The sequence below is a fragment of the Miniopterus natalensis genome, chromosome 1 (genome assembly GCF_054644295.1).
Source record: "Miniopterus natalensis isolate mMinNat1 chromosome 1, mMinNat1.hap1, whole genome shotgun sequence".
NCBI lineage: Eukaryota > Metazoa > Chordata > Mammalia > Chiroptera > Miniopteridae > Miniopterus > Miniopterus natalensis.
Window position 1 is genome coordinate 52,383,269 of NC_142081.1, and position 26,206 is coordinate 52,409,474.

Below are 26,206 nucleotides of genomic sequence, written 5' to 3' on the forward strand. Positions count from 1 at the left end.
AAATCTCATGGTTATCTCAAAAGACAGAAAAACCTGATCACACTTGAGATCCACTCATGATTACAACTCTCAAAAAACAAAACTGTCTTTAGCAAGCTTTCTACTTGGTGGTGAATTATTCAAAACATTTCCTCTTCTTCCAGGAATGTGCCAAGGATACCTACCACCCCACTCCTATTCATTTTTTTTCTGAAGATGCTAGCTGGTTCAAAAGGGAAGAAATAATTCACACGGATTGGAAAGGAAAAATAAGACTGATATTTTTGTAGCTGATTTAAATGTGTTTGTAGAAAATTTAAAAACTATATAAAAATTAGACAAGTTTAGGAAGTTTTCTAGACACAAGATAAATACATGAATTGTGTTTTTACCTACTAGTATCAAACCTAAAATGAAATTTTAACAAGTTTCCATTGATTAGGAGAAACTGAAGGCCTTGGGAGAACTTCACTGACAGAAGGAGCAGGATGAGTCTGGCCGGGCGTGGCTCAGCAGTTCGATTCCCAGTCGGCACATGCCCCGGTTGGGGCTCTATCCCCTCGGGCGTGCAGGAGGCAGCCAATCAATAGCGACTCTCTCATCATTGATGTTTCTCTCTCTCTCTCCCCCTTTCCCTTCCTCTCAAAAAAAAAAAAAAAAAGGCAGGATGATAGGATTCAAGTCCTGCAGAACCACCCCTGAGGTGACTCCAAAAAACACCTTTGTAAACAGCTGCAAGAGTCAGCACCTCTAGTTGCCAGGACCCCTTGTCCAGGTGTCAAAGAATGACTGTTCTTAATGTCTGTGTAGCCTGAGCGTACATGTGTGTTTTAAAACCATTTGGACATAAATGGAGTGCACACTACAGGCAAACTCTCCAGCACCTTGATTTTTGGACTTACCAGTAATGTAGTCAGAGGTAAATCCATATTAACAAGTATGTCAACTACATTCTTGTTTTTTTAAGTTTTTTGTTTGAGATCATTTCAAACTGACCGAATAGTACAAAGAGCTCCAATATACCTTCACCCAGGTTCACCAACTGCTAACGTGGCTGTATTTGCTTCATACTTGTTTATCACTCCCCATTCCCTCCTTTCCTTAGGTGTGTCTGTGTCTGTCTCTGAGGATCCTGAACCATTTGAGAGCAGGCTGCATATATCATGACTCTAAATCCATCAGTGTGAATTTCCTAAGAACAAGGACATTCTCTTTCTTAAACAGTACAATTTTATAAAATTTATAAGATTCACTATTGGTATAAAACTATTCATATGTAATCCATATTCAGATTTCATCAATTGTATCAATAATGTCCTTTTATAGTATATTTTTTCCTGATCCAGAATCCCATCCAGGATTGGGTATTTGTCTTGTTTCTCTAGTTCTATTTGATCTGGAATAGTTATCAGCCTTCTTTATCTTTCCTGACACTGATATTTTTGAAGTCTTTTTTTTATTACCTCCTTCATTTTACTTGCTTCAGAGTTGAGAAAAGACAAATTGGATTGGCCTTAAAGCCAGTTTCTTTATCTACTCCCTACAGCAAGGATTTTTAACCAGTGTGCCACAAGAATTTTTTTTTTTTTTTAATGTATCTTTATTGATTTCAGGGAGAGGAAAGGAGGGGGAGAGAGAGAGATAGAAACATCAATGATGAGAGTCATTGATCGAGCCCGCAACCTGGGGCGTGTGTCCCGACCGGGAATCGAACCCCTATCGCCTGGATCCTAGGCTGATGCTCAACCGCTGAGCCATGCCCGGCCGGGCCACAAGAATTTTTAAAACATGCAATACCTGACTATTTTAGTCAGGGGCACTGACCTCTTTTCCCTTAGACTGTCAAATAAAAAAATGATAACAGCCAACAATAGTCATTCAGTGGGAAGGATCAAAATTATACCTATTCTTTTGTCAGATCGGCAAAAAATATATTATTTAATGTGTCGCAGAATTTTAGTAATTAGTGTGTGTGCCATGAGATGACAAAGGTTGAAAACTGCTGCCGTACAGGTTCTGAGTTAGTGGGAAGGAAGAACAGGGTGGAATCAGTTATGGAGCTTCGGAGGCTCCCTGTTCTAACAAGACCACTTCCTCGCCCAGGCTGCTTTCGTGCCACAGGGCTGCATACGTCCTCTGACCCCTTGCCACCTGCACAGAGCATTGGAGCGGGCGTGGGGGGTCCCTCTCTACTGAAGCGCTTTCTTGAGCAGTTCTCTATGAAGAAACTGAGCACTCAGGAGATCGTTGTGTACTGTGCTGTTTTTCAGCTTATAAATTCTATTATGATAAACCCTTTATATTTTCCCTTTGTGGCACTCATGGGATTATGTGTGTGTGTGCGCGCGTGTGTTTGTGCAGCCCCTCTGCACTATAATTGATGACCCAATCTATCCCAATGCTATTCATTTTTGGAAGCAGCAAAATCCAACTGCCTCCCTCCCCAGGGCAAGAAACAGTCCCTCCCGGTGGAGTGTGAGTCATGGGGAGGGTGGATGAATGGCCCTAGCGGGCAGCGCCACCATGGTGCCCACAACTCAGTGAGGGTAAATCTTCTCTGTGCGTATAATTTAACAAAAATACACAGGAGAAACTGAGTGATAGAGGAAGAGATGTTATATATTTAGTTCATTCTTTGAAACCTAATCTGCTAAAAGTTTTTAAGCAACTAAGTACCAGTATCTCATGGCAACGTACTAGAATACTGAAGATGAATGTAAAGGATTATGATGCGTAGAAAATCCAAGTTGGAATGTACCTGAAGTACAGATAAAAATCAGTTTGCAGCTACTGAAAGGTGGGGGAGGAACCTATAGATTGTTTATTACAGACAAAAAGAGCCAGGGTAGCAAGCTCGGAGAAATGAAGTTGAAAGGATTAGGTGTGGCTCCTGAATGGAAGTGAGAAGTCCAAGGTGGTTTCACTAAAATGACTTCACAGCGGCCCTATTCCACAGATGACTTCGGCATATACTATGTTCTGTGAGCCTCTGTCTACTACAGCTTTCTAGATTAGCTGAATGGGGGTGGGCGGGAAGGGGGAGGCCATGCGAAAGCAGTTACGGTATGTGCCACCTTTAGAAGGGTTTCCCCAGGCTTGACCCATTGGAGGTCCCCAAGAAGGAAGGGAAGATCTACTTAATATTTAGGCAATTGATATCCCTAAGGGTGACTGTCCAGAGCCTCCCACGACATCGGTAAATAAAAGTGAGAACGACCCTCCACATAACAGTGAGCCCTTTTCAGACTGGCAGCAGTGTAAGCAGAGGAACTGAAGCGAGGTAGCCATCTCACAGACACCCAGGTTTAAGTACCGTAGATGGAAAAGACAAACCAAAGAGGACAAAGATGCCGGGCTGCCTGGCACAACAGGCAAATTACAGAAGGAAGCTGTGTGGAGGGAGGAGGGCTCCTTTGAGCCCACAGATACCCTCCCCTGTGCAGGTCTGGCCGCTTAACATGGACGCTTTAATTCTATGGCTTGTTGTTAAGGATAGTCCAGATCAGTCTCTTCTTTAAAAATACCTTAGGTTACCACTTATTAACTATGTAGTCTGTGCCACATGCCTGCAATCATTTAATCTAATCCTCACAACAAACCTATAAGGTGAGTAGCAGGGCTCCTATTTCATAGATGAGGAACCCACATGAGAGTCCCAGACTGTGTAAGTAGTAAGTAGCAGATCAGGATGTAAAGTTAGCTCTATTTCTTACAGAGTCTATACCCTAACTCCCTTTCCCTCTGTGTATACATATGTGTGTTTTGATATGTATGTATATATATATAATATGCACATACATATGTGCTTTTAATATATGTATATAATATGCTCTCAATATGTATATATGTCATATATATGTATGTGTGTACACACATCCACTCTTAATATATGACATATAAATCCAAATAACTCTCTTTTTTAATTTATCTTTATTGTTGAAAGTATTTCAGATGTCCCATTTTTCCCCCCATTGATCCCCGCCACCTCACTCCCACCCCCTCCCAAGGCCTTCACCCCATTATTGTCTGTGTCTATGGGTTATGCATACGTACATATAACTTCTTTGGTTAATCTCTTCCCACCCTCCACCCTCCTACCCTCTTCCCTCTGAAATATGAAATTCTGTTGCATGCTTCAGTGTTTCCGGATCTATTTAACTTGTCAGATTCTTTTGTTCATTAGCTTCTTCTTAAAGGAGACTCTTCTACATTTCCTGTAGTGCTGGTCTGGTGGTGATGAACTCCTTTAGCTTTTTCTTATCTGTGAAGCTCTTTATCTGACCTTCAGTTCTAAATGATAGCTTTGCTGGGTAGAGCAATCTTGGTTGTAGTTCCATGTTTTTCATCACTTTAAATATTTCTTGCCACTCCCTTCTGGCCTGCAAAGTTTCTGTTGAGAAATCAGCTGACAGTCATATGGGTGCTCCCTTGTAGGTAACTAACTGCTTTCCTCTTGCTGCTTTTAAGATTCTCTCTTTGTCTTTAACCTTTGGCATTTTAATTAGGATGTCTTGGTGTGGATCTCTTTGGGTTTCTCTTGTTTGTGACTCTAAATGATTGGAATTGTAAGTCTATTTCTTTCCCCAGGTAGGGGAACTTTTCTGTCATTATTTTTTCAAATAGGTTTTCAATTTCTTACTCTTTTTCCTCTCCTTCTGGCACCCCAATAATAAGAATGTTGGGCCTCTCGAAGTTGTCCCAGAGGCTCCTTATGTTATCTTCATATTTCTGGATTCTTTTTTCTTATGTTCCAAATTGCTGATTTGATTCTCAGCGTCCTCTACTGTTGATTCCCTGTAAATTATTCTTTTTTTTTTTTTTTTAATATATCTTTATTGATTTCAGAGAGAGGAAAGGAGAGGGAGAGAGAGAGACAGGAACATCAATGATGAGAGAGTCATTGATTGGCTGCAGCCAGCAACCCGGGCATGTGCCCCGACTGGGAATCGAACCACAATCGCCTGGATCCTAGGTCGACGCTCAACCGCCGAGCCACGCCCGGCCGGGCAAATTATTCTTCATTTCAGTTTGTGTAGCCTTCATTTCAAATTGGTACTTTATTACGTCATCAATGATCTCACTAGTTTCCTTAACAGTCTTACTAAGATCCTTGAGCATCCTTATAACCATTATTCTGAACTCTGTGTCTAGCAGCTTGCTTGGTTCTATTTCATTTAGTTCCTTTTCTGGAGATTTCTTTTGTTTTTTCCTTTTTGACATGTTTCTTTGCCTCCACACTTTGGCTGCTTCCAGGTGTTTGTTTCAATGTATTAGGTAGAGCTGCTATGTCTCCTGGAATTTGTATGAGTGGCTTTGTGTAGTAGGTGTCCTGTAGGGTCCAGTGGCTCAGCCTCCCCAGTCACCTGAGCTGGGCCTTCTAAATGCTTCCCTGTGTGGGCTGTGTGCACTGTCCTGTTGTAGCTGAGCCTTGGTTGCTGTTGGCGTCCCTGGGAGGAACTGACCCCCAGGCCAATCAGCTGTGAGGACTAGCTGCAACTACAGCCAAAGAGCTGCTGTGCTGGAGACACCCCTATGGAGCAGGATTTACTTCAGTGGAGCTTTGTGTTCACCAAGTGTGCCCCTTGAGTGTGTCACTCGTGGATGTGGTAGGGTTGTAATCCATCGTGGTCGAGTCTGACCACCAGGTGCACTGTCTCTGGGGCCTCCCGGGAGGTGCAAAGGCCTGTGCCAGTGCCTTGCCCAGGGCCACCCAGCATGAGCTACACAGCAAACCTTAGTTGGCTGCTACTTGTGCTGGGCCTGGAGGTGTCCAGGAGAGGCCAAGCTATGAGCCAATGCAGGCTGCCGCTAGTGCCAGGCCTGGGGCCGCTTATCAAGCCGTATGGGGCCCACTGCTGCTTGTTTGAGAGATTTTAGGAAAGTCCTAAGCGTGAAGCTCGAGAGGCTATTTGCATAGAAAAGCCCCTGGAAATGGCCTGGATGAGCTGCAGGTGGGGAGGGGCGGGGCCTCCGGGAATCACGGGGCGGGGCCAAAGGTGAGAGTCAGGCGCTGGCGATTCAGGTGCTGGCTGTGTGCCGGGAGGACTCGCCAAAGGAGCCATGGCCTCCGCCAGCCCTTCTGCCTGGGAGGAAGCTGCCCCTCCAGCTCTCGCCCGGATCTCAGGCAGGTTAGTTCCTCCCCGAGTGTCCCAGGTCCTTTCAGGCCGCTGCCCGGCGCTGGGCTCAGAGGGAGCGTCCGAGTGAGTCCATGCGCGGGCCCTTTAGAGGAGCTGCTGGGGCTCCCACAGCCTCCCCGACCCTCAGGGACAGTCCCGTTGGTTTCACAGCCCGGAGTTGTGGGGCCGTCTCTTCCTGGCCCTGGAGCCCTGGGCTGGGGGCCTGCTGTGGGGCTGGGACCCCTCCCTCCTCCGGGAAACCTCCACCACCAAGATTCCCACCTGGGTTTCACTGCGGCACCGGGTGTGGGCCTGTGGCCGTGGCTCTGGGATTTAGCCCCCATTTGCCCGCGTCTGCGCCCCTCCTACCGGTCTTGGTGCTTCTTCAGTTCCCTGGTTGTGGGGCTTCTGTTCAGCCAGATTTCAGGGGGCTCTGAGTGACGGTGGTTCTGTATTTTAGTTGTGATTTTGATGTGGTTGCGGGAGGCGGCGGGTGCAGCTGTTACCTACGCCGCCGCCTTGTCCAACTCCAAATAACTCTTGGTAGACACATGGTAGGTAGGTAGGTAGGTAGGTAAGCGTCCCTTCTCTCTACATATCACTGCACATCCCTCAATATACTGCCATGGGCAAATGACTAAGCCCCTTAAACATGATACCTCATCTATAACACAGAATTTTAAAATAACTGTGCCTACTCTATAGAAATGTTGAAAGAATTAAATGGGAAAATACGTGTTGAGTACTTAACATAGTGCCAGGCTCAATTCATGATAGCTATTGCTATTATTAAATACTATATTATATCACTACTAATAATAAATTACTTGCCCCACAAAAAAGGGCAACATTTTGATATTTAGAGGGATAATTTTCATTTTTAGCCAAGCAATTCTAGGATTCTGAAAGGACAATATGTTCTGTCCTCCTGCTTTGGTTATAGGGAGACATTTTTGTCTGCTTATTTATCTGCAGGCACTGTTCAAAGAGTTCTGGACTAAGCAATGCAATTTTAGACTCCAAGTTTGAATACTTCTGTCCTTGTGAGGGAATTTATTTGACAGAAGCTTTTTTAAGATCTCTTCTTGCCCTGGCCGGGTGTCTCAGCTGGTTGGAGCATCAGCCTGTACACCAAAAGGCTGCAGGTTCAATTCCTGGTCTGGGCATACAGGAGGCAACCGGCCGATGTTTCTCTCTCACATTGATGTTTTTCCCTCACTCCCTCTCTCTCCAGAGGGAGTGACTTACCCTTATTGAGAGTAAGTCAATAAACTTACCTCAGGTGAGGATTAAAAAATAGGAGTTCATCTTTGAGTCATGAGGTCGAGAGAGACTTATTGTCATTTGTACGTATTTTGTTTCTTTCCACGTGGCACCAACAGTGCCGAGTGTGCAGATCACTGTGGCGCCTGTCCGGTTAACAGGGCTGACGAGAACCAGCCCCATTTTCAGGGTGTGACTGGCCTGCGGAACCTGGGCAACACGTGCTACATGAATGCCATCTTACAGTGTCTCTGCAGCATCTCGCCGCTGGTGGAATACTTTCTCTCCGGAAAGTACATCACCGCTCTTCAAAAGTAAGACTGTTTGTGTTCCCTGCAGTCCAGTCCCTTCTCCCTGCTCCCCCCAAGGCGAAGTTAGGGAAGGAACCTTCTGGAATCCCTACTAAGGGCTAAACAAGTCAGGAGAGGCTGCAGCGCCCCACATACCATTTCTAGGGTGAGTAAAGTGGGAAGGTCAACCAAGAAATTAATGAGGCTTCGTTTGTGGTCTAGTGGCCACATGCTTGAGTGTTTAGGTGCCCTCTTTCATTAAAGCAGCCAGAAACATTCCCCTTCCTTCTTCCCAGGGACTGCAGTAAGGTGGCCACCGCTTTTGCCTACGTGATGACAGACATGTGGCTTGGAGACTCAGACTGTGTGTCACCAGAAATATTTCGGTCAGCTCTTGGCAACCTCTACCCAGCGTTTATGAAAAAGACACAACAGGATGCTCAGGAATTCTTGATTTATGTCCTGAATGAACTTCATGAATCTCTGAAAAAGGTAAGTAGAATGAACAGCCTTGAAATAGGATAGACCTTCAGCCCCATCAGGAACTTTCATTTTTCATTTCTTTGTCCAGTCAATATTGCCTACTCTGTGCCAAGCACAGGTGCTAGCAGAACATTCAAATTAGTATTAGAATATGTCTGTATTTACCAAACTTAGCCAATCATCAGAATCACCTAGGAAGATTTTTTTCTTAGTACTATATTGATAATGTTTTATATTCTTTTGCTGATTAATACATTTAGTTGTAAGGCAAGAATTCCTGAGTTCTAACTTCTCTTTCTACATTTTTAAAAATTTATCTTTATTGTCGAAAGTATTACAGATGTCCCCTTTATTGACCCCCTTCACCCCGCTCAGCTCCCCCCCAGGCCTTCTCCACACTATTGTCTGTGTCCATGGGTTATGCATATATGCATATAAGTTCTTTGATTAATCTCTCCCCTCCACTTCTCACCCTATCCCCACCCCTGCCTTCTCTCTCAGATTCATCAGTCTGTTACATGCTTCTGTTTCTCTGGATCTCTTTTGTTCATCAGTTTATTTTATTCATTATATACCTAGGAAGATTTTCATGACAGCAATTCCAAGGCCCCCACTCCAGTGTTATTGAGTTAGAATGTCTGGAGCTGTCTTCTGGGAAAGACCAGTTGGTATTTCTAGTGATCAGAACATGTGGGAACCACTAAAATAGTTTCCTTTTCAAATTACATCTGCATGGACTATTTTTTAAAAGTGAAAATCACATTTTTTATGAAAATATATTATTCCTCATGAGATATATTGAACTTTACAACTTACAAACCCAAGAAACGATTAAGTTCAGTATTAGATTACAGGACAGGTCTATATACTGCAAAATTTCATCTTCATACCAAATGTGCCTAACCTGAGTTCTTCATTCAGTTAGGACATGCATGTAATAAAACATGAAATCACCACTTACTAAGAGTTTTTGCCTTTATTACAAGACTCACTGTCTTCGGCCTTGATCGGAAACCCACAATCCCCAAAGATATGTCCTTGACTTTAGGCGATGTCCTTGTGATGCCAGCTTATCTCATGGCTAACATCCAAGAAATACTTAGCATAAAAGATCACACTATAGCCATTGACCATTCTCATCTGCAGTCATCGGTTCCATTTTTCATTTTTACTCCTAATAATGTTGCTGAACAGCCCCCTGAGTCAGAGGGGGAGAACTCTCCCCTCCTCGGTTCTTGCCAGTCTCACAAGAAAGATTTCAGACAGCAGGGTTGAAGCAAAGCAAGTGAATTTATTAATGAAGCAAGGCAAACAAATTTATTAAAAACACACTTGGCATGTAGGACAAGCGGGCACCCAGCTAGTCTGAGCATGTGCCTGGTGGGGATTCAAGGGGTTTTATACCCTTCCCCCTATGGGTTTCAAAGCTCCCCTGTGGGATATCTTGGGTAACAGACTAGATTTCAAAGTCCCCTGCTACAATGTTGTGGCTTATCTTGGGATGTTTGTACATACATCTGGTCATCTTGTTTGGCAAGTCCTAAGACAGCTGACTTCTTTGTTTATTGGGTGAGATAAACTTTCCTGTTTTTCTCCCCCTTTCCCCATTCCTGCCTTAGCAGTTCCAGGGTAATTTAAGCTATGTATTCTCTGGTTAGGGAGGAGAGATATTAACCATTTTCTCTCAAGTGTCCTTTGTTGGGGACGACAAAGTTTTGTGATTCACAAGCTGGCTACAAGCTGCCTAAATTGTTTGGCCTTGTTTAATTTTTTTTCTCAGTTCCTCTATTCCATTTCCCCAGGAATTTTCCTAGCTTCTTATTATCCAACAACAATAAAATATTCATGGTAGGACTTTTTTAGCCAGAGGGGAGGGTAGTGGTCTGTAAAATCATGTAGGTCCTCACTGTCAGCCAGTCTGAAATAAAGAACGTTCTGGTTTCCAAGACCAAACTTGGAATTAGGGGCATTAAATTCCTGTCAGGGTAGCAGACCTGAGAAGCAGGGTATGATGAAAGAAGGAAGCCAAGGTGGAGTGGTGTGCACAGCTGCAAAGTGGAGCTCACTGGAGCTAATGCATCTTCCAAGTGTGTAAAGTCCCTGGCAAGTCAGGGCGTGCTCCCAGCCATGCTGCTCCTGAGTATGAGCTAGGTTCAAGTCAGGCTCGAGGCCAGTTAAATCAGGCTGCCTTAGAGATTTAAGATTTGCTCTTTTTAGGAAGTGTTTTCTCTGAATAGACACTTTTCCAAAGCGGATATACGGATGGCCAATAGACATATGAAAAGATGCTCAATGTCACTAATTATCAGAGAGATGCAAATGAAAACCACAATGAGATATCACCTCGCACCTGTCGCTTCATCAACAAGTCAACAAACGACATGTGCTGACAAGGGTGTGGAGAATAGCGAACCCTAGTGCACTGTTGGTGGGAATGCAGATCGGTGCAGCCACTATGGAAAACAGTATGAAGTTATCTCAAAAAATCAAAAATGGAGCTGCCTTATGACCCAGAAATTCCACTCCTAGGTTTATATCTGAAAGAAACCAAAACACTAATTCAAAAGAATATATGCACCCCTATGTTTATTGCAGCATTATTTACAGTAGCCAAGCTGTGGGACCAACCCAAATGCCCATCGATAAACAAGTGTATGAGAAAGCTGTGGCACATATATACAATGGAATATTACTCAGCTATAAAAAAGAGTGAAATCTTCCCATTTGCACAGCATGGATGAGCCTAGAGTGTATTATGCTAAGTGAAATAAGTAAGTCAGAGAAGGACAGACACCATGTAATTTCACTTATCTGTAGAATCTAAAGAACAAGATAAATGAACAAGCAAAATAGATAGACTCATAGATACAGAGAACAGACTAACGGTTGCCAGAGGAAAGGGGGGGTTGGAGGACAGGGTGAAAAAGGTGAAGAAACTGAGAAGTACAGACTGGCAGTTACAAAGTAGTCACGGGGGTATAAAGTCCAGCCTAGGGAATACAGTCAGTAATATTGTAATAATTATGTAAGGTGCCAGGTGGGTACTGGAAATATCAGGGGGAATACTTTGTGAAGTATATGATTGTCTAATCATTATTCTGTACACCTGAAACTAACACAAAATAATATTGAATGAATACTGTAATTTTTAAAAGTTTTTAAATTAAGAAATAAAAATAATTTAAAAAATAAAAATAAAAAGTGTTTTTGAACAAAAGGAGAAGTAGCTAGGAGCATAACCTGAAGGTACTGGCAGAGAGATAACTTCCTTGGTTTTACCTCTAGATGGGCCGGCATGGCTGAAAGCTTGTTGGACAGCTAAACTAGGAACTCTTCCCAGGGAAATTGCCTCCGGGACCCAAGGTCACATTAGCATTAGGCTGTCAACTTATGGAGCCATGGCTGTGTGTTTTACCAGGTCAGGGTATTGCCTTTCCTCAGCTTCACTGAAGGAGGGAAATAACTGAATTATCAGAAGTCACACATGCCCTGGCTGGGTAGCTCAGTTGGTTGGAGTGTGGTCCCCATGTGCCAAGGTTGCAGGTTCAATCTCTGGTCAGGGCATATGCAAGAAACAGCCAATGCTGCATAAATAAGTGAAACAGCAAACTGATGTCTCTCTCTCGCTCTCTCCCCCCCTTCATTTCTCTCTCTTGTATCAATACATTTAGAAAAAAGTTACAAATAATATATGCTTTTAAGAAGATTGCACTCTATTTATTGACTGAATCCACCATATGGTTTCTGGCAGCAATGTCTCATTCTGATAGAAAAAAAATCAAGTCATTCTATTTAAAAACTATGATAGCCACTAGCTGATTTCGGGCCAATTTGTTCCTTGATTTAGTGCCACCGAAGAAGATCCTGTGAGAAACGGCCTATCCCCAGATGCTGCAGGAAGACAGTTGCCAGTGAGTCCTCCATTGTCACCCGGCTGTTTGAGGGGCAGCTCAATTACAGCATCATGTGTTTGAAGTGTGAGAACTGCACCTACAGGAATGAAGTCTTCACGGTCCTCCCCCTCCCCATCCCATCAGAATGCAAGTGCTCTCTCCAGGTAGGGACTCTTACTCCTGCATTATCTGGTTCTCTCCCAGCCCTGGATTTTCTTAGGGCGGTTTCCTATATTTTCTAATCTGAAAGGGGCTGAGTTATAACTTTTAAAAGTTTGGAAGCCATGATGACAATATTTTATAAAAAAGCGACAGCCAGCCCGGCTGGGTGTGGCTCAGCAGTTGAGCGTCGACCTAGGATCCAGGCGATTGGGGTTCAATTCCCGGTCAGGGCACATGCCCAGGTTGCAGGCTCGATCAATGACTCTCTCATCATTGATGTTCTGTCTCTCTCTCCCTCTCCCTTCCTCTCTCTGGTATCAATAAAGATATATATTTAAAAAAAAAAAAAAAAGAAAGAAAAGCGACAGGCAGCCAAAAGTTACTGTAAATTCAGTTGTATTTCTATGTACTCAATAAAGCAGTCTTGTTGTAAAATTGAAAAGATAAATGAGGCTTATTTGAGCTATTATCATAGTTTGGTGCATATAAGGAATTTATACTTTCTTACAAAAATTTTATGGCCCTTTTCTACCTCAGAGGTCTGTAGGTCCATTTTGGGAACCAGATGAGCTCTTGTATTTTAGACAAAAGCTGGGGAATGTGCTGGGAAAATAGAATGGAATCTAGTGCCTTAGTTTACCTCTTGAATTTTCTTCACCATGATACCAAGAGTTAATGTGTAAACAGAGGGGGCTGGTGGTAGAAGGCAGGGAACAGTTTGGAGGCAGGGAGCAATGCGTGTCCTTGCAGAATGATACACATTAACCAGAATTGGAGAAAAGAATCTTACTACTTATTCAGAACTGGATCAAACTGCTAAAGATTGCTGGAAACGAATTCCAAAGACTCGGTGTGAGGTGCTTTCATTTCTACTGAAAACAGAATCTGTGCTCCTCCCCTTCTTGAGGTTAACTGTTTGCAGAGCTGGGGTACCTGGCTACACTGAGGAGTCTCCTGTGGGCGTGGGATCTCATCCCTCGGTTCTATTGGCTTTATTATGGGCCACCTTGAAACACTGAGATGTGGTCATTGTCCAGCCAGCCCCTCAAAACACTGAGACCTGGTCATTGTCCAATCACCAGGCCACTTTTGTGATAAGACAAACAATATAAAACAGCTGCCTGACCGGTTAGAGGAACCTTCACAGTCAATATTATTCTGAAGTAAATCAGAAACATTAACATGCTGATTAAGAGATTAGAAGGGAGGTGAGGACTTGGATCCTTTTCAGTGACTGAAGTGAGAAGGAAGCACCTGCTTTGCAGGTAGATTTTGCACCTCTCCAGGCTGCAGCTTGTGACACTGGCGTTTCCTGAGCCTGCTGACACTAAGAAGGGAAGCCAGAGTTACAGTTACGAAGCCCTTCCCAAGTTCTAGTGGAAACGGTCTGGGTTGCAGTTGACCCAGTTTGGTCACCCAAAGCTTTTTATCTCGACAGGACTGTCTCCAGTGTTTTTTCCAACAAGACACACTGACCTGGAACAACCAGATTCACTGTTCCTTCTGTGAAACTAAGCAAGAAGCGGCTGTGAGGGCCAGTATTTCCAAAGCACCCAAAATAATGATCTTTCACTTAAAAAGGTATGGATTTTGACATTTTGTGGGCAGATTTTTTTTGAAGAGCTTTATCAAGCAAGATATAATTCAATACCATGCAATATACCCATGTACAGGGTACAATTCAATGGTATCCAATATATTACATTATTATTATTATTTTTTAATTTGTGGTAAAATATATGTAACACAAAATTTGCCATTTTAACCATTTTAAGTGTTGGCATTAATTACATTCACAATGTTGTGATTGTTGCATCACCGCTATTTCCAAACCCTTTCATCACTTCAAAAACTGTGTACCCATTAAGCAATAACTCACCGTTCCTCATCCCCCTAGCCCCAGGTAACCTCTACTTTCTGTGTCTATAAACTTGCTTCTTTTAGGTACTTTGTGTAGGTAGAATCACACAGTGTTTATTCTTTCTGCTGGCCTATTTCACTTAGCATAATGTTTTCAAGGTTCATCCATGGGTAGCAGAAGTTCGTTCTTTTTTATGGCTGAATAATATTCCACTGCATGTATATCATATTTTGTTTACCTGTTCATCTGTTGATGTACACTTGGCATTCACTTTAAGTGCTTTTAAAAAATAAATTCCCTGACCCCACCATCGTGGATTCTGATTCCACAGGTCTGAGGTGAAGTCTAAGCATTCCTATTTTAATTTTAATATCCCCTACCAATTTTTATTATTTATGATTTATCTTTATTGTTGAAAGTATTACAGATATCCCCAGCTCATCTTCAGTTGCAGTTGATTATTCAGGATGGTTTTTGTATATTTTAGTTATAATTCCAGTTTGGTCCCAGGAGAGTGTCAGTGTAGTTTCCACTCAGTCCGCTACCATCTTTAATGTCTCCCCAATTTTTATTTTAAAACTTCCAAATCTACAATGAAGTTGAAAACTATATAATGAATACCCATATACCCTAAAATCTTCATTAGTTGGTGGAACTTTGCCACATTTTCTTTCTTTTCTCTGTCTCTCCTCCCTCCCCCCTTCCCTCCAAGATGCAAACACCGTGGCGTTTCATGCTCAAATACTCCACCACGTACCACCTGAGAACAGGCTCATTGTCCTACATAATCACAGCACCATTATCACTCCTAAGAAATTTGACAACAATTTTATATCACCCAAGATACAGTCCCTACCTAAATTCCCCCATCCCAAAAATGTCTTTTATAAGTTTTATCTAATTTAGGATCCAGTCAAGGGTCATACATTGCATTTGGTTATTTCTTTAAATCTAGAACAATCTTTCCCCTTTTTTATATATTTAACCATTTTTTCCTCATATTGAGCCTTTGCGGAGTCCATTGTTTAGATTATATCCTATTCTGGATTTAGCTCATTGGTGTTTCTCCATGGTTAGATTCAAGCTAAACTTTTTTTTTTTTTAAGCAAGAATCTCTCATAGGGGACGTGTGTACTTGTCATCACGTTGCCTCAGGAGGCACATCATACAGTTTATCCCACTATTGATGATGTCAGGTTTGATCCCTTAGGTAAGGTGGTGACTGCAAGCTCTCACCATTTCAAGGGGTAGTTTCTTGCTATAATTAGTATCACTCTGGACCTAGGGATACTTAAACCTAATGTGTTTCATATCCATTGCTGTTATCATTTTTCTTGATGTTCAAATTGTTTAAAATTGGCCAGTGGGAGCTGGTTCAAGCTCCTGTTACCTCATTAGTTAGTTTAGATTTAGTAAAGAATATTTACATGTACAACATTCATCCTTTGTAGATGCACAGTTCTATGAGTGTTTAAAGATGCACACAGCTACCCTAGCCAGTTTCACTCAATGGTTAGAGTGTCGGTCTGTGGACCAAAGGGTCCCAGGTCTGATTCTGGTCGGGGGCACATTCCTCAGTTGCAGGCTTGATTCCCAGGCCCGGTCAGGGCGAGTGCGGGAGGCAACCAATCCATGTGTCTCTCTCACATCAGTGTTTCTCTCTCTGTCTCTCTCTCTCTCTCTCCCCCCCTCTCTCTCCCTTCCACTCTCTCTGAAAAGCAATGAAAAAAATATTCTCCAATGAGGATTAAAAAACAAATTTAAAAAATTTTTTAAAAATGCACAGTCATGTAGCTATCACAGCCAACATATAGACTATTTCCATCACCCCAAAAAGCTTTCTCATGCTTCTTTGTAATCGATCCCTTCTCCACCCTTAGCCTCTGAGAACTTCTGGTCTTATTTCCATCCTTATGTATACCATATGCATCCTTTTGAGTTTCGCTTCTTTTACTTAGCCTGGTGTTTCTGAGATTAATTGATGTTGTGGTGTGTTGTAGGTTCCTTCCTTTTTGTTGCTGTGTAGTATTCACTTTTATGAATGTACCGCATTATTTATCCATTCACCAGATGATGAACATTTGGGTTGTTTCCAGTTTGAGGCAGGTGTGAATACAGCTGCTATAAACATTAGCATATAGATTTTATGTGGATACAAGTTTTCATTTCTTCTGGGTCATATGATAGTCCCTTAGTTTTTGCAAACAAGATTTCTTGCTTTCTGGCACAAGACTATCTCAGGCTCACCCAGAACTCACCCAAGGATAGTTTTTCCATTGATTTTTTTTTTTTTTTTTTTTTTTAGAGAGTGGGAGGAGGGAGGAGGAAAGAAAGAGAAACATCCATGTGAGAGAGACACATTGATTGGTTGCCTCCCTCATGAGCCCTGACTGAGGCAGGGAATCAAACCTGCAGCCCAGGCACATGCCCTTGACCAGGAATTGAGCACGAGCCCTTTGGTGCGTGGGCCGACACTCTAACCACTGAGAATGCCAGCCAGGGCCGAACCTAACTTATTTTTTAAGGAGCTCCAGGGTGATTCTGATAGGGGCTCAGCTTTGGAACTGCTGATGCAAATCAAGAATGTGGCAAGCATTTCATGAAATTTCGTCTTATTAAAGATATGTTAAAACCTCAGAGCTGGAAAGCTGGACACCTCCAAGACAATGTGTGCCGAAATCCAGGCAAGGGAAGCGGAGGCAGCGTGCTTAGAGTGAATGGCATTGCTGCAGTGAGGTCTCCAGGAGGTTTCAGTGTGATTTCTGGTGCCCTGGGGCTGCGGTTGGCTTATCCCTTTCTTCCTCTCACACTGGATTGACTCTGCACTGTCTCATACCCTCACTCAAGCTCCTGGCCCTCTCCAGGCTCAGTTTTGGCAAGGCCTGTGGACGTGGAGATTCTAAATGTATGTAGATAAGAAAAAAAATTTGTGTACAGATCTGCACTGAATAATCTTTCCAAGAAATTACAGTGGTACCTTGATTTTCAAATGTAATCCATTCTGGAAGACCGTTCGAGTTCTGAAACGTTTGAAAACCGAGGGATCAATAGCCAACAGCTGGGCCTCAGGATCTTGCCCTCAGCGGAAGCCGTGGGGCATGTTCCACTTCCGAGGCGTGTTGGACAATGGAAGCATTTACCCCGGGTTTACGGTGTTGGTAAACCCAAATGTTCGTCAGTGGAGACGTTGGAAAACCAAGGTACCGCTGTACTTTGAACCATACTTAGCACTGATCGAGGTATGTGGACTTCATTCATGAGTGGTTCACAGACTCATTCTCTATTTCACACATTTATTATCGCTCCAGGTTTGACATTCTGGGTACAATGAAAAGGAAGCTGAGAACAGATATTCATTACCCACTCACTAACTTGGACCTTACTCCTTACATTTGTCCAGTTTTCCGGAAACATCCTAAATATAACCTCTGTGCAGTGGTGGTGAGTAAAATATACAACTATTTAACACAAATTTAAAGAAAACTGTAGAATTACCTGCTTAAATGCCTATTCCCTGACTTCTATATGTTCTGTTTTAAAACAAAGTACAGAGCCTGGAAACTCCCTGCTTTGACCTTGAGCAGTGAAAGAATAAAATGTCCTGGTTGCTGCCTCCTCACTTTCCCTCCACTCAGTGGCTGTTTAAATCTAGGGACATCAGCAGATTGTGCTCTGGGGCAGCAGAAGTTGGTTTCAATAGCTTTATGCTGAATAATTGTGAGCCATTCTATGGCCAAAGCCCCCAAAAGCTAAGTATGTGATAGTTGCACACTCATTGTCTGTATGCATCTAGTCCTGTGTATACAACCCAGGGACCCCTTTGGCTCTATGTCAACTCTCATCATTGAGGATTCCCAGAAGAGGAGAAAGCATGGGGTATAATTCAGAAAAAATCATCTACTATACAGATAGTAGATAATAATAGCAATAGCTGTCATGTATTGAGCCTGGCACTATGTTAAGTACTTAACATGTATTTTCCCATTTAATTCTTTCAACAATTCTATGAAGTATGTACAATTATTTTTAAATCCTGTGTTATAGATGAAATATCTTGTGGTTTAGTCATTTGCTCATGGCAGTATATTAAGGGATGTGCAGTGGTATGTAGAGAGAAGGGACGCTTACCTACCTACCTACCTACCATCTGTCTGTCAAGAATTATTTGGGCCCGGCCAGAGTGACTCAGAGGTTGAGCGTCGACCTAGGATCCAGGAGATCATGGTTCAATTCCCAGTCAGGGCACATGCCTGGGTTGCGGGCTTGATTCCTAGTGGGGGACATGCAGAAGGCGGCCGATCAATGACTCTCTCATCATTGATGTTTTTACTTCTCTCTCTCTTTCCCTTCCTCTCTCTGAAGTCAATAAAGATATTAAAAAAAAGAAAAGAAGAATTATTTGGATTTATATATCACATATTAAGAGTGGGTGTATGGGCCCTGGTTGGGTATATCAGTTGGTTAGAGCACTGTCCCCTTGCATCAAAGTTGTGGGTTCAATCCCCAGTCAGGGCACATACAGGAGTAAACCAATGAATGCGTGAATGGGTGGAGCAACAGAGTAGTGTTTCTCTTTCTCTGTCTGTCTGTCTCTACCTTCCCCTCTTTCTCTAAAATCAATAAATTAAAAAAGAAGAATGTGTGTGTGTACATGCATACATATATATAGCATATAGACATTGAGACCATAATACATACACATACTGTATACATATATTGAGTACATACACATGTGTATATTATATATGTATACATACATATAAAAACACACATATATACATAGAGGGAAAGAAAGAGTATAAGAGCATATAGACTATAAAAAATAGATCTTAATTAAAATCCTGACTCTGCCACTTACTAGTTACATGACTGAGACTCTTATGCCAGTTTCTCATCTATAAAATAGTAGTACTGCTACTTGCCTTATAAGATTGTTGTGAGGAATAGATTAAATGATGCAGGCATATGGCATAAGTTACCCTCCCCAGAGATCAGGAAGACATTCACCTATATTATCATATAAAAGCTTAGTTTTACCTTAATACAGTTTTCAAAATTATACTTAAAATTGTCCATTTTTTACATTTTCAAATGTAGTGGTAAATGTCACTTTTTTTTCTTTCCAATTATTACATCTCTTATTTCTTTTTCTTGTCTTACTGCTCTGACTAGGACCCCCAGTATGTGTAGAATATATTGTGTTACTCCCGTCTAGACAGCAAAATTTCTGCTGAAAAGTCTGTTGATAGTCTTAGTCAATGGGGTACGGGAGTGGGTGGGCAGATTCCTTTGTAGTAACAAGTCGTTTTCTTCTTGTTGCTTTTAAGATTCTCTCCTTGTCTTTAATTTTTTACTTTTTAATTATAATGTATCTTGGCATGGGTCTCATTGGGTTTGTCTTATTTGGAACTTTCTGGGCTTCCTATATCTTTTTTAAAAGAAATATTTTAATGTCTATTTCCTTTCTCAAGTTAGGGAAGCTTTCAGCCATTATTTCTTCAAGTAAGTTTTCTGCCCCTTTTTCTCTTTCCCTTCTGGGACCCCTGTAATGCAAATGTTAGTCTGTTTGGTGGTGTTCCATAAATCCCTTAAGCTATCGTCATTCTTTTTAAATTCTTTTTTCTTTTTGCTACTCTGATTGGGTGAGTTCCATTGCTGTCCTTGAGTTCACTATCCTTTCTTTCATTTCATCTAGTCTGTTGAAGCCTTCTAGTGTATTTTTCAGTTCAGTTTTGTATTTTTCAGCTCTATGACTTCTCTTTGGTACTATCTTATATTTTTTATCTCTGTTGAGTAGCTCTCACTGTTCTTTTCCTGAGTTCAGTGACCGTCTTTTTGACCATTACTTTGAACTTTTTATCAGGTAAATTACTTATCTCCGTTTCATTAATGCTTTTTTCTGAGGTTTTATCATGTTCTTTCATTTGAAACATAGTCCTTTGTTTCTTCATTTTGCTTGACTCTCTGTGATGGTTTCTATGTATTAGATAAAACAACCACCTCTTAGCCCTGGTGGGGCTAAGATTTGGGTTCAATCCCTAGTCAGGGCACATAGAAGAATCAATCAAAGAATGCATAAATAAGTGAAACAACAAATCTATGTTTCTCTCCACCTAACCCCCTTCCTCTCCCTCTCTAAAATCAATAGGTAAAAATTAAAAAACAAAAAACAGCCACCTGTGTGAGTGGCCTTTTGTAGGAGATGAGCCTTATTATTCAGCTCTGCCCTAGTCTTGGTTGTCTTTCAAAGTTTTGTGATTGTCTGAGCAGGCTATTGTTTTTAATAGCTCCCAGTAGCTGAGGCTGTGACAAAACCTATCATTGTCTCAAAGGAGAAGAGCTCAGTCAGCACCAAGAGTTAGGCTGCGTGGAAGCCAGACCCTAAGGCAGCAGGTTTTAAAGTATGCAAGTCTATGCTTCCCAGTGAGAATGCAAGTGTCAGACTGCAAGTGGGAGACGCCAGTATGCTGTATAAGGCAGAGGGAAGGTGCAAAGATGGTGTCCACCAGCCTGTCTTCCCTGAGAGCACTTCTGTGGGCCCCTCACTGTGTGACAAACCAGAGCCTGTCCCTCGGGCTGAAGCTCCAAGACAAGCAACTAGACCTCTTTCACGGAAAGATGGGGTGTGTTTCACTCTACTATCTGTGCAGTGCCCTGGGGGTGGTAGCCTGTCGGGAACTCTCTCTCCAATTATCACAATCCCATGAGACCCAGGAACACAGCTCTCCTTGGCCACCTTGACCAAGCAGTCAAAGGAATCCCCTGGGCAGCAGCCACAAAAACCAGGGTACAAGGTACATGTAAAAGCTCCCCTCAGGTGATACTGGCCCTAGAGCATGGCCAAGGGGGAGGGAGAGATAGTGTCTCTCTCTGAGGTCTCTGGAAAGGATGACAATCAGCCCATAGTCATGTCTTCAATTAGAAGCCTGTCCCTCAGGCAGTTACGAGGATAAGCGAATAGGGCACTTTCACAGAAAGAGCTCCTGGGTCTGTTGCCTCTTGCTGTGTCTTGGGGGTGGTAGCAGTTTAAGAACTTTTTCTCTGTGGCTGAAGCCCTGTGAGAACCACAGGTGTAAGCCCCACGGGCCACCAGAGCCAGGCAATGTAGAAGTGTTCCCTGGCAGCGGCTGCCAAAAGGGAGCCCTAGAGGAGGGCATAAGCTCCTTTCTGGGAGATACTAGTGAGCTGGAGAAAGGCAGAGGGAGAGCACAGAGATGGCTTGCGGCAGCACATGTTCCCTGAGAGCCCCCCATAGGTCCCTAAGCAATGTGCCAAACCAGAGCCTCCCTCCCAGGCTGCAGCTCCTGGAAGCAAAGTGGCCTCTCTCGTGGAAAGACTCATTTACAACAAATGAGACAAGAACATACAATGGGGAAAGGAAAGTCTCTTCAATAAATGGTGCTGGGGAAACTGGACGGCCACATGCAAAAGAATGAAATAGAACTCTTACACGATATACAAAATTAACTCCAAGTGGACTAAGGACTTGAACATAAGACCTGAAACCATAAAATACATAGAAGAAAACATAGGCAGTAAGCTGCTTGACATCAGTCTTAGGGATGTTTTTGTGGATTAGACTCTAACAGCAATGGAAACAAAAGCAAAGATAAACAAGTGGCACCGCATCAAACTAGAAAGCTTCTGTACAGCAAAGGAAACCATCAGCAAAAGGAAAAGGCAACCTACTGAATGGGAAAAGATACTTGCAAATCATACATCTGATGGGGTTAATATACAAAATACAGAAGTCATACAACTCAAAATTGAAACCGCATTGAGGTATCACTTCACAGCTATTAACGTCTATCATCAAAAAGACAAGCACTCAGAAGCATGGGATAGGATGCCGAGAAAAGGGAGCTGGCGTGGACTGTTGGTGGGAGTGTAAGTTAGTGCAGCCACTATGGAAAGCGGTGCAGATATTCCTCTTAAAATCAAGAACTGCAGTATGGTTGTTATCCCACCTCTGGGTATTTATCCTAAGAATACGAAACACTGATTTAAAAAGATACACGCACCCCTGTGTTCACTGAAACTTCATTCGTGATGGCTGAGATATGGAAACAACCTAAGTGTCCACCGATGGATGAACAGCCGTGAAAAAAGATGAAATCTTGCCATATGTGACAACGTGGATGGATCCTAAGGGTGTAATGCTAAGGTAAATAAGTCGGACAGAGAAAAACAGATACTGAATGATCTCAGTTATATGTACACTATAAAAAACTCCACAAACAAGCAAAGAAAGAACCACAGAGGAAGACAACAGATTGGTGGTTACTAGAGGGGAAATGCTGGTGGAGGGGAGGGGGCAATGAGCAAGGGGTCCATTGTAGGGCGACAGATGGAAACCAGACTTTTGGTGGTGAGCGTGATGTAGTACACACAGGTGTCAAGTGATAATGTTGCACACCTGAAACTTATATGATGTTATAAACCAATGTTGGCTCAATAAAAACAAAAACTCCTTCCTTCCCGTCTGGGAGATACCCGCCCTCCGGAGCAGGGCAGAGGGAGGGCGCTGCCAGACGGCACCCACAGGCTGGGTGAAGCGCGGGGAGAAGAGGGAGGGTGAGGGCGAGGAGGTGGGGGAGGCGAGGTGGGGGAGGCCAGGTGGGGGAGGAGGTGGGGAGCAGGGAGATGCTGCGGCCCTGGCCCGCGGGCCCCAGGCCCCTCCACACCTGCTAAATCAGAGGCGTGCGCCTCAGGCCGACGCTTTAAAATTGGCCAATGACCCTCCTCACGGGCCAGCTGCCTGCGTAGCGAGCAGCAGGGCGGTGAGTCCGGGCTCGAGCTCCCCGGACCTTCGGCAGCCCTTCCTCACGGCCTTGTAAGCCTGTGGGTCTCGGGAATGTGACCTGGAGCCCTGTTGGGGTTTCCGTGTTTCCCGGGAGGAGGTGAGTTCAGATTCTCCTAAGTCACCATGTTGACTCTCCTTTTTAACTCTTGATTTTGAAGGAAATAATGAAGAGCGATGCTTGCTGTAAGCTTTGAGTAGCTACGCTTTATCAGGTTCTGAGTATTTCCTTCTGTTTTGGTTTTGCTAACAGTTTGTGTGCGAAAGTTTCGTAAAGGTGTTAACCTCTGTTAAATCCTGCCCCCCCCCTCCCCAAATAACATAGATGCTAGGGCTCTCTTGAACCCTTGTCAGCCTGTTAGTACGGTCAATTACATTTATAGTTTTTCTCATTTTATTACTCTTGCACTGCTGGGATAAATACAATTGAGTCATTACTTTTTACTGTAGATATCTGTATTTTGCTGGATTTGGTTTACTATATTTTAGTATTTTTACATCTTTCTTCTCCAGTGACAGTGATCTGTGCTTTTTTCCCTTGAATTGTCTTTGGTTGGTTGGGGTTATACTGACTTTATGAGCGAAAGGAGCTTTTTTTCCCCCCTTCTATAGAAATTTGTGTAGTTTGCTAATGAAAAGTTTCTTGAAGGACTGATAGAACTCACCTGTAAGCCCACGTGGGCCTGCTGTTGCCTTTGAGGGAAGACTTGCGGGGCAGGCAGACCTCCTTTCATTGCGCTTCGCTTTATTGTGCTTCACAGGTTTTGTGTTTTTAGAAACTAAAGGCAGACCCTCCTCCACCAGCAGAAAAAGATTATGACTTGCTTTGTTGCAAGACTTAGACGTTGTTGTTGAGGTTTGGAACCAAACCTACAAGATCTCTGAGGCATGCCTGTCCTGATGTAATTACTTTAATATTTGTAGGTCTGTTTAGGCTTTTTATTTTCTTCTTCCGTCAGTTTTGTTAAGTTATAATTTTCCGATTATTTCTTGGTTTTTATCAATGTTTTCAGTTTGCTGGCAAAACTTTTTCAGGGTATTAAAAATGTTTATAAATTTTGCACCTTATTTCATTTCTGATTTTATTTACATACCATTCATTGCCTTGTCTTTTTTGGGCGGTCACTTATTATTAATGTCCATATTATGTATTTAAGACTTTTCAAAGGACTAACTCATCTTTTTTTTTTTTAGTATATCTTTATTGATTTCAGAGAGAGGAGAGAGGGAAAGAGAGAGATAGAAACATCAATAATGAGAGAGTCATTGATCGTCTGCCTCCTGCTCGCCCCCAACTGGAGTTCGAGCCCGCAACCTGAGCATGTGCCCTGACCGGGAATCGGACGCCGATCGCCTGGATCCTAGGTGGATGCTCAACTGCTGAGCCACGCCCGGCCGGGCCTAACTTGTCTTTTTCATCTTCCTTATTGCCTCTTTGTTTTTTGCTTTATTAGTTCTCATTACTTCTTTCCCCCTACTTTCTTTAGGTTTAATTCCTTGTATTTTAAATGGGATGCTTAGTTTACTAACATTCAGCCTGTCTTTTAAATGTAAGCATTAAAAACTATATTCTCTAGACACCACTTTCACTGCCTACCACCTTTTAAGTTATAGAGCATGTCAAACATACATAACATACAGGGGACAGCACAGTAAACTCTCATGCATCCATCAACCAGCTTTATAGACGAGCTGTCAGCTCACCTGTACCACTGACCCTAGTCCCCTCCCTGCACCATATTATTTTAAAGACAATCACAGACATCACTGAAGCCCATGTTTTGATATAGTATTTTTATTACTGTGTATTTCTACGTTTTTATAACTTACATTATGATTTCTTATTTGTCGTAAAAAGTTACTTAGAAGTGTTGTGTTTTTTATTAATTTCTGAAAGTATAGGAATTTGGAGGAGGTATATCTTTTTGTATCGACGGCTAATTTTATTGTATTGTGTTCAAAGATTATGATCTGTATGAAAGTAATTCTTTTACATTTGTTGAGACTTGTGTATTTCTATCTATTAGGAGCCAGGTTGAAGTTAAGCTTCTATTATTCAAAACTATCTCTATACTGGGTTTTTTTTTTTTTCATCTGTTTGGCTAATTGATAGTTGAAAGAAATGTGTTGATATATTGTTTTCTTGGTTTTGAAGTGAATAATCAAAAATGACACTGTAAATTTTTAGTAGCTACACTTTATCAGGTTATGGATACTTCCTTCTGTTCTAGTTTGCTAGCAGTTTTTGTGCATGTCTGTAAACGTGTCGAATTTTATTAAATCTTCTTTTGAGATGCTATGAGTCCCCTGAATCCTTTTTAATGTTAGTATGGTCAATTATATTTATAGGTTTTCTAATTTTACTACCCTTGCATTGCTGGGATGAATACCATTTGGTCGTTATTTATTATCTTAACATAAATATATATAATACTATATAATATAATAAATATATGTAACTGCATAGAAAGAGTGTATACCATTATGATGCTAGACTTGTCAACATTTCCCTAAAGTTCTCAATGTTTTTAAACAAAATTTTAAACAAATTTGTTTAAACTGCATAGCAGTTTAGAATTACAAACTTTTTGGTGTATTAAACCCTTTTTTATTATACAGTGACTCTATCATTTATAATGCTTTTTGTCTTTAAGTTCATTTTAATTGATGCTTTTATAGCTTTCCCAGCTTTCTTTTGGTAGTATCTACCTACTGTACCTTTTCTATCCCTTTAAATTCAACCTTCCTGAGTTCTGAATGATAGTGTAGAATATAGAACTGGATTTTTAGCTGTCAATCTCTGTAGTAAGTTAAGTACATTTCCATATATTTCAACTGGTAATGAATTTGGATTTGTTTCTGGTGTCATCTTGTGTGCTTTAAATTAATCTGATTTCTCTACTCATGTCCTTTTTTTCTTGCCTACTACTAACTTGATGGTGTTTTTTTTTAATCCTCACCTGAGGATATTTTTTCCATTGCTTTTCAGAGAGAGTGGAAGGGAGAGGGGGAGGAGGGGGGCGGGAGAGAGAGAGAGAGAGAAACACCGATGTGAGAGAGACACATCGATTGGTTGCCTCCCGCACGTGCCCAGGGCCAGGGATCGAGCCTGCAACGGAGATATGTGCCCTTGGCAGAAATTGAACCCGGGACCCTTCAGTCCGCAGGCCAATGCTCTAATCGCAGAGCCAGACCAGCTAGGGCTAAATTGATGGTTTTCTTTAGTTTATTTTCCTTTTACAACTTTTGAGATTACACATTTTATTTAGATTCTTTTGCAATTACTCAGCTTCCATACTTGATTTAAAGCCTTAATTAAGATCATATAAGTGAAATTTTGTGGTATTAGTGTTTCTGTC

General features: G+C 42.2%; 1 protein-coding gene across 1 annotated transcript in view; it reads left to right on the plus strand.

Annotated features, from left to right (window-relative positions):
• Positions 1-2,907: 2,907 nt before the first annotated feature.
• USP50 (ubiquitin specific peptidase 50) overlaps positions 2,908-26,206 on the plus strand; it is a 46,777-nt gene continuing 23,478 nt past the window's right edge. The window contains exons 1-6 of the mRNA XM_016210149.2: positions 2,908-2,960; positions 7,478-7,672; positions 7,945-8,140; positions 11,979-12,188; positions 13,625-13,767; positions 17,356-17,488. Of these exons, the coding sequence (XP_016065635.1) occupies positions 2,908-2,960; positions 7,478-7,672; positions 7,945-8,140; positions 11,979-12,188; positions 13,625-13,767; positions 17,356-17,488 (930 nt within the window). The remainder of the gene's footprint in view (positions 2,961-7,477; positions 7,673-7,944; positions 8,141-11,978; positions 12,189-13,624; positions 13,768-17,355; positions 17,489-26,206) is intronic.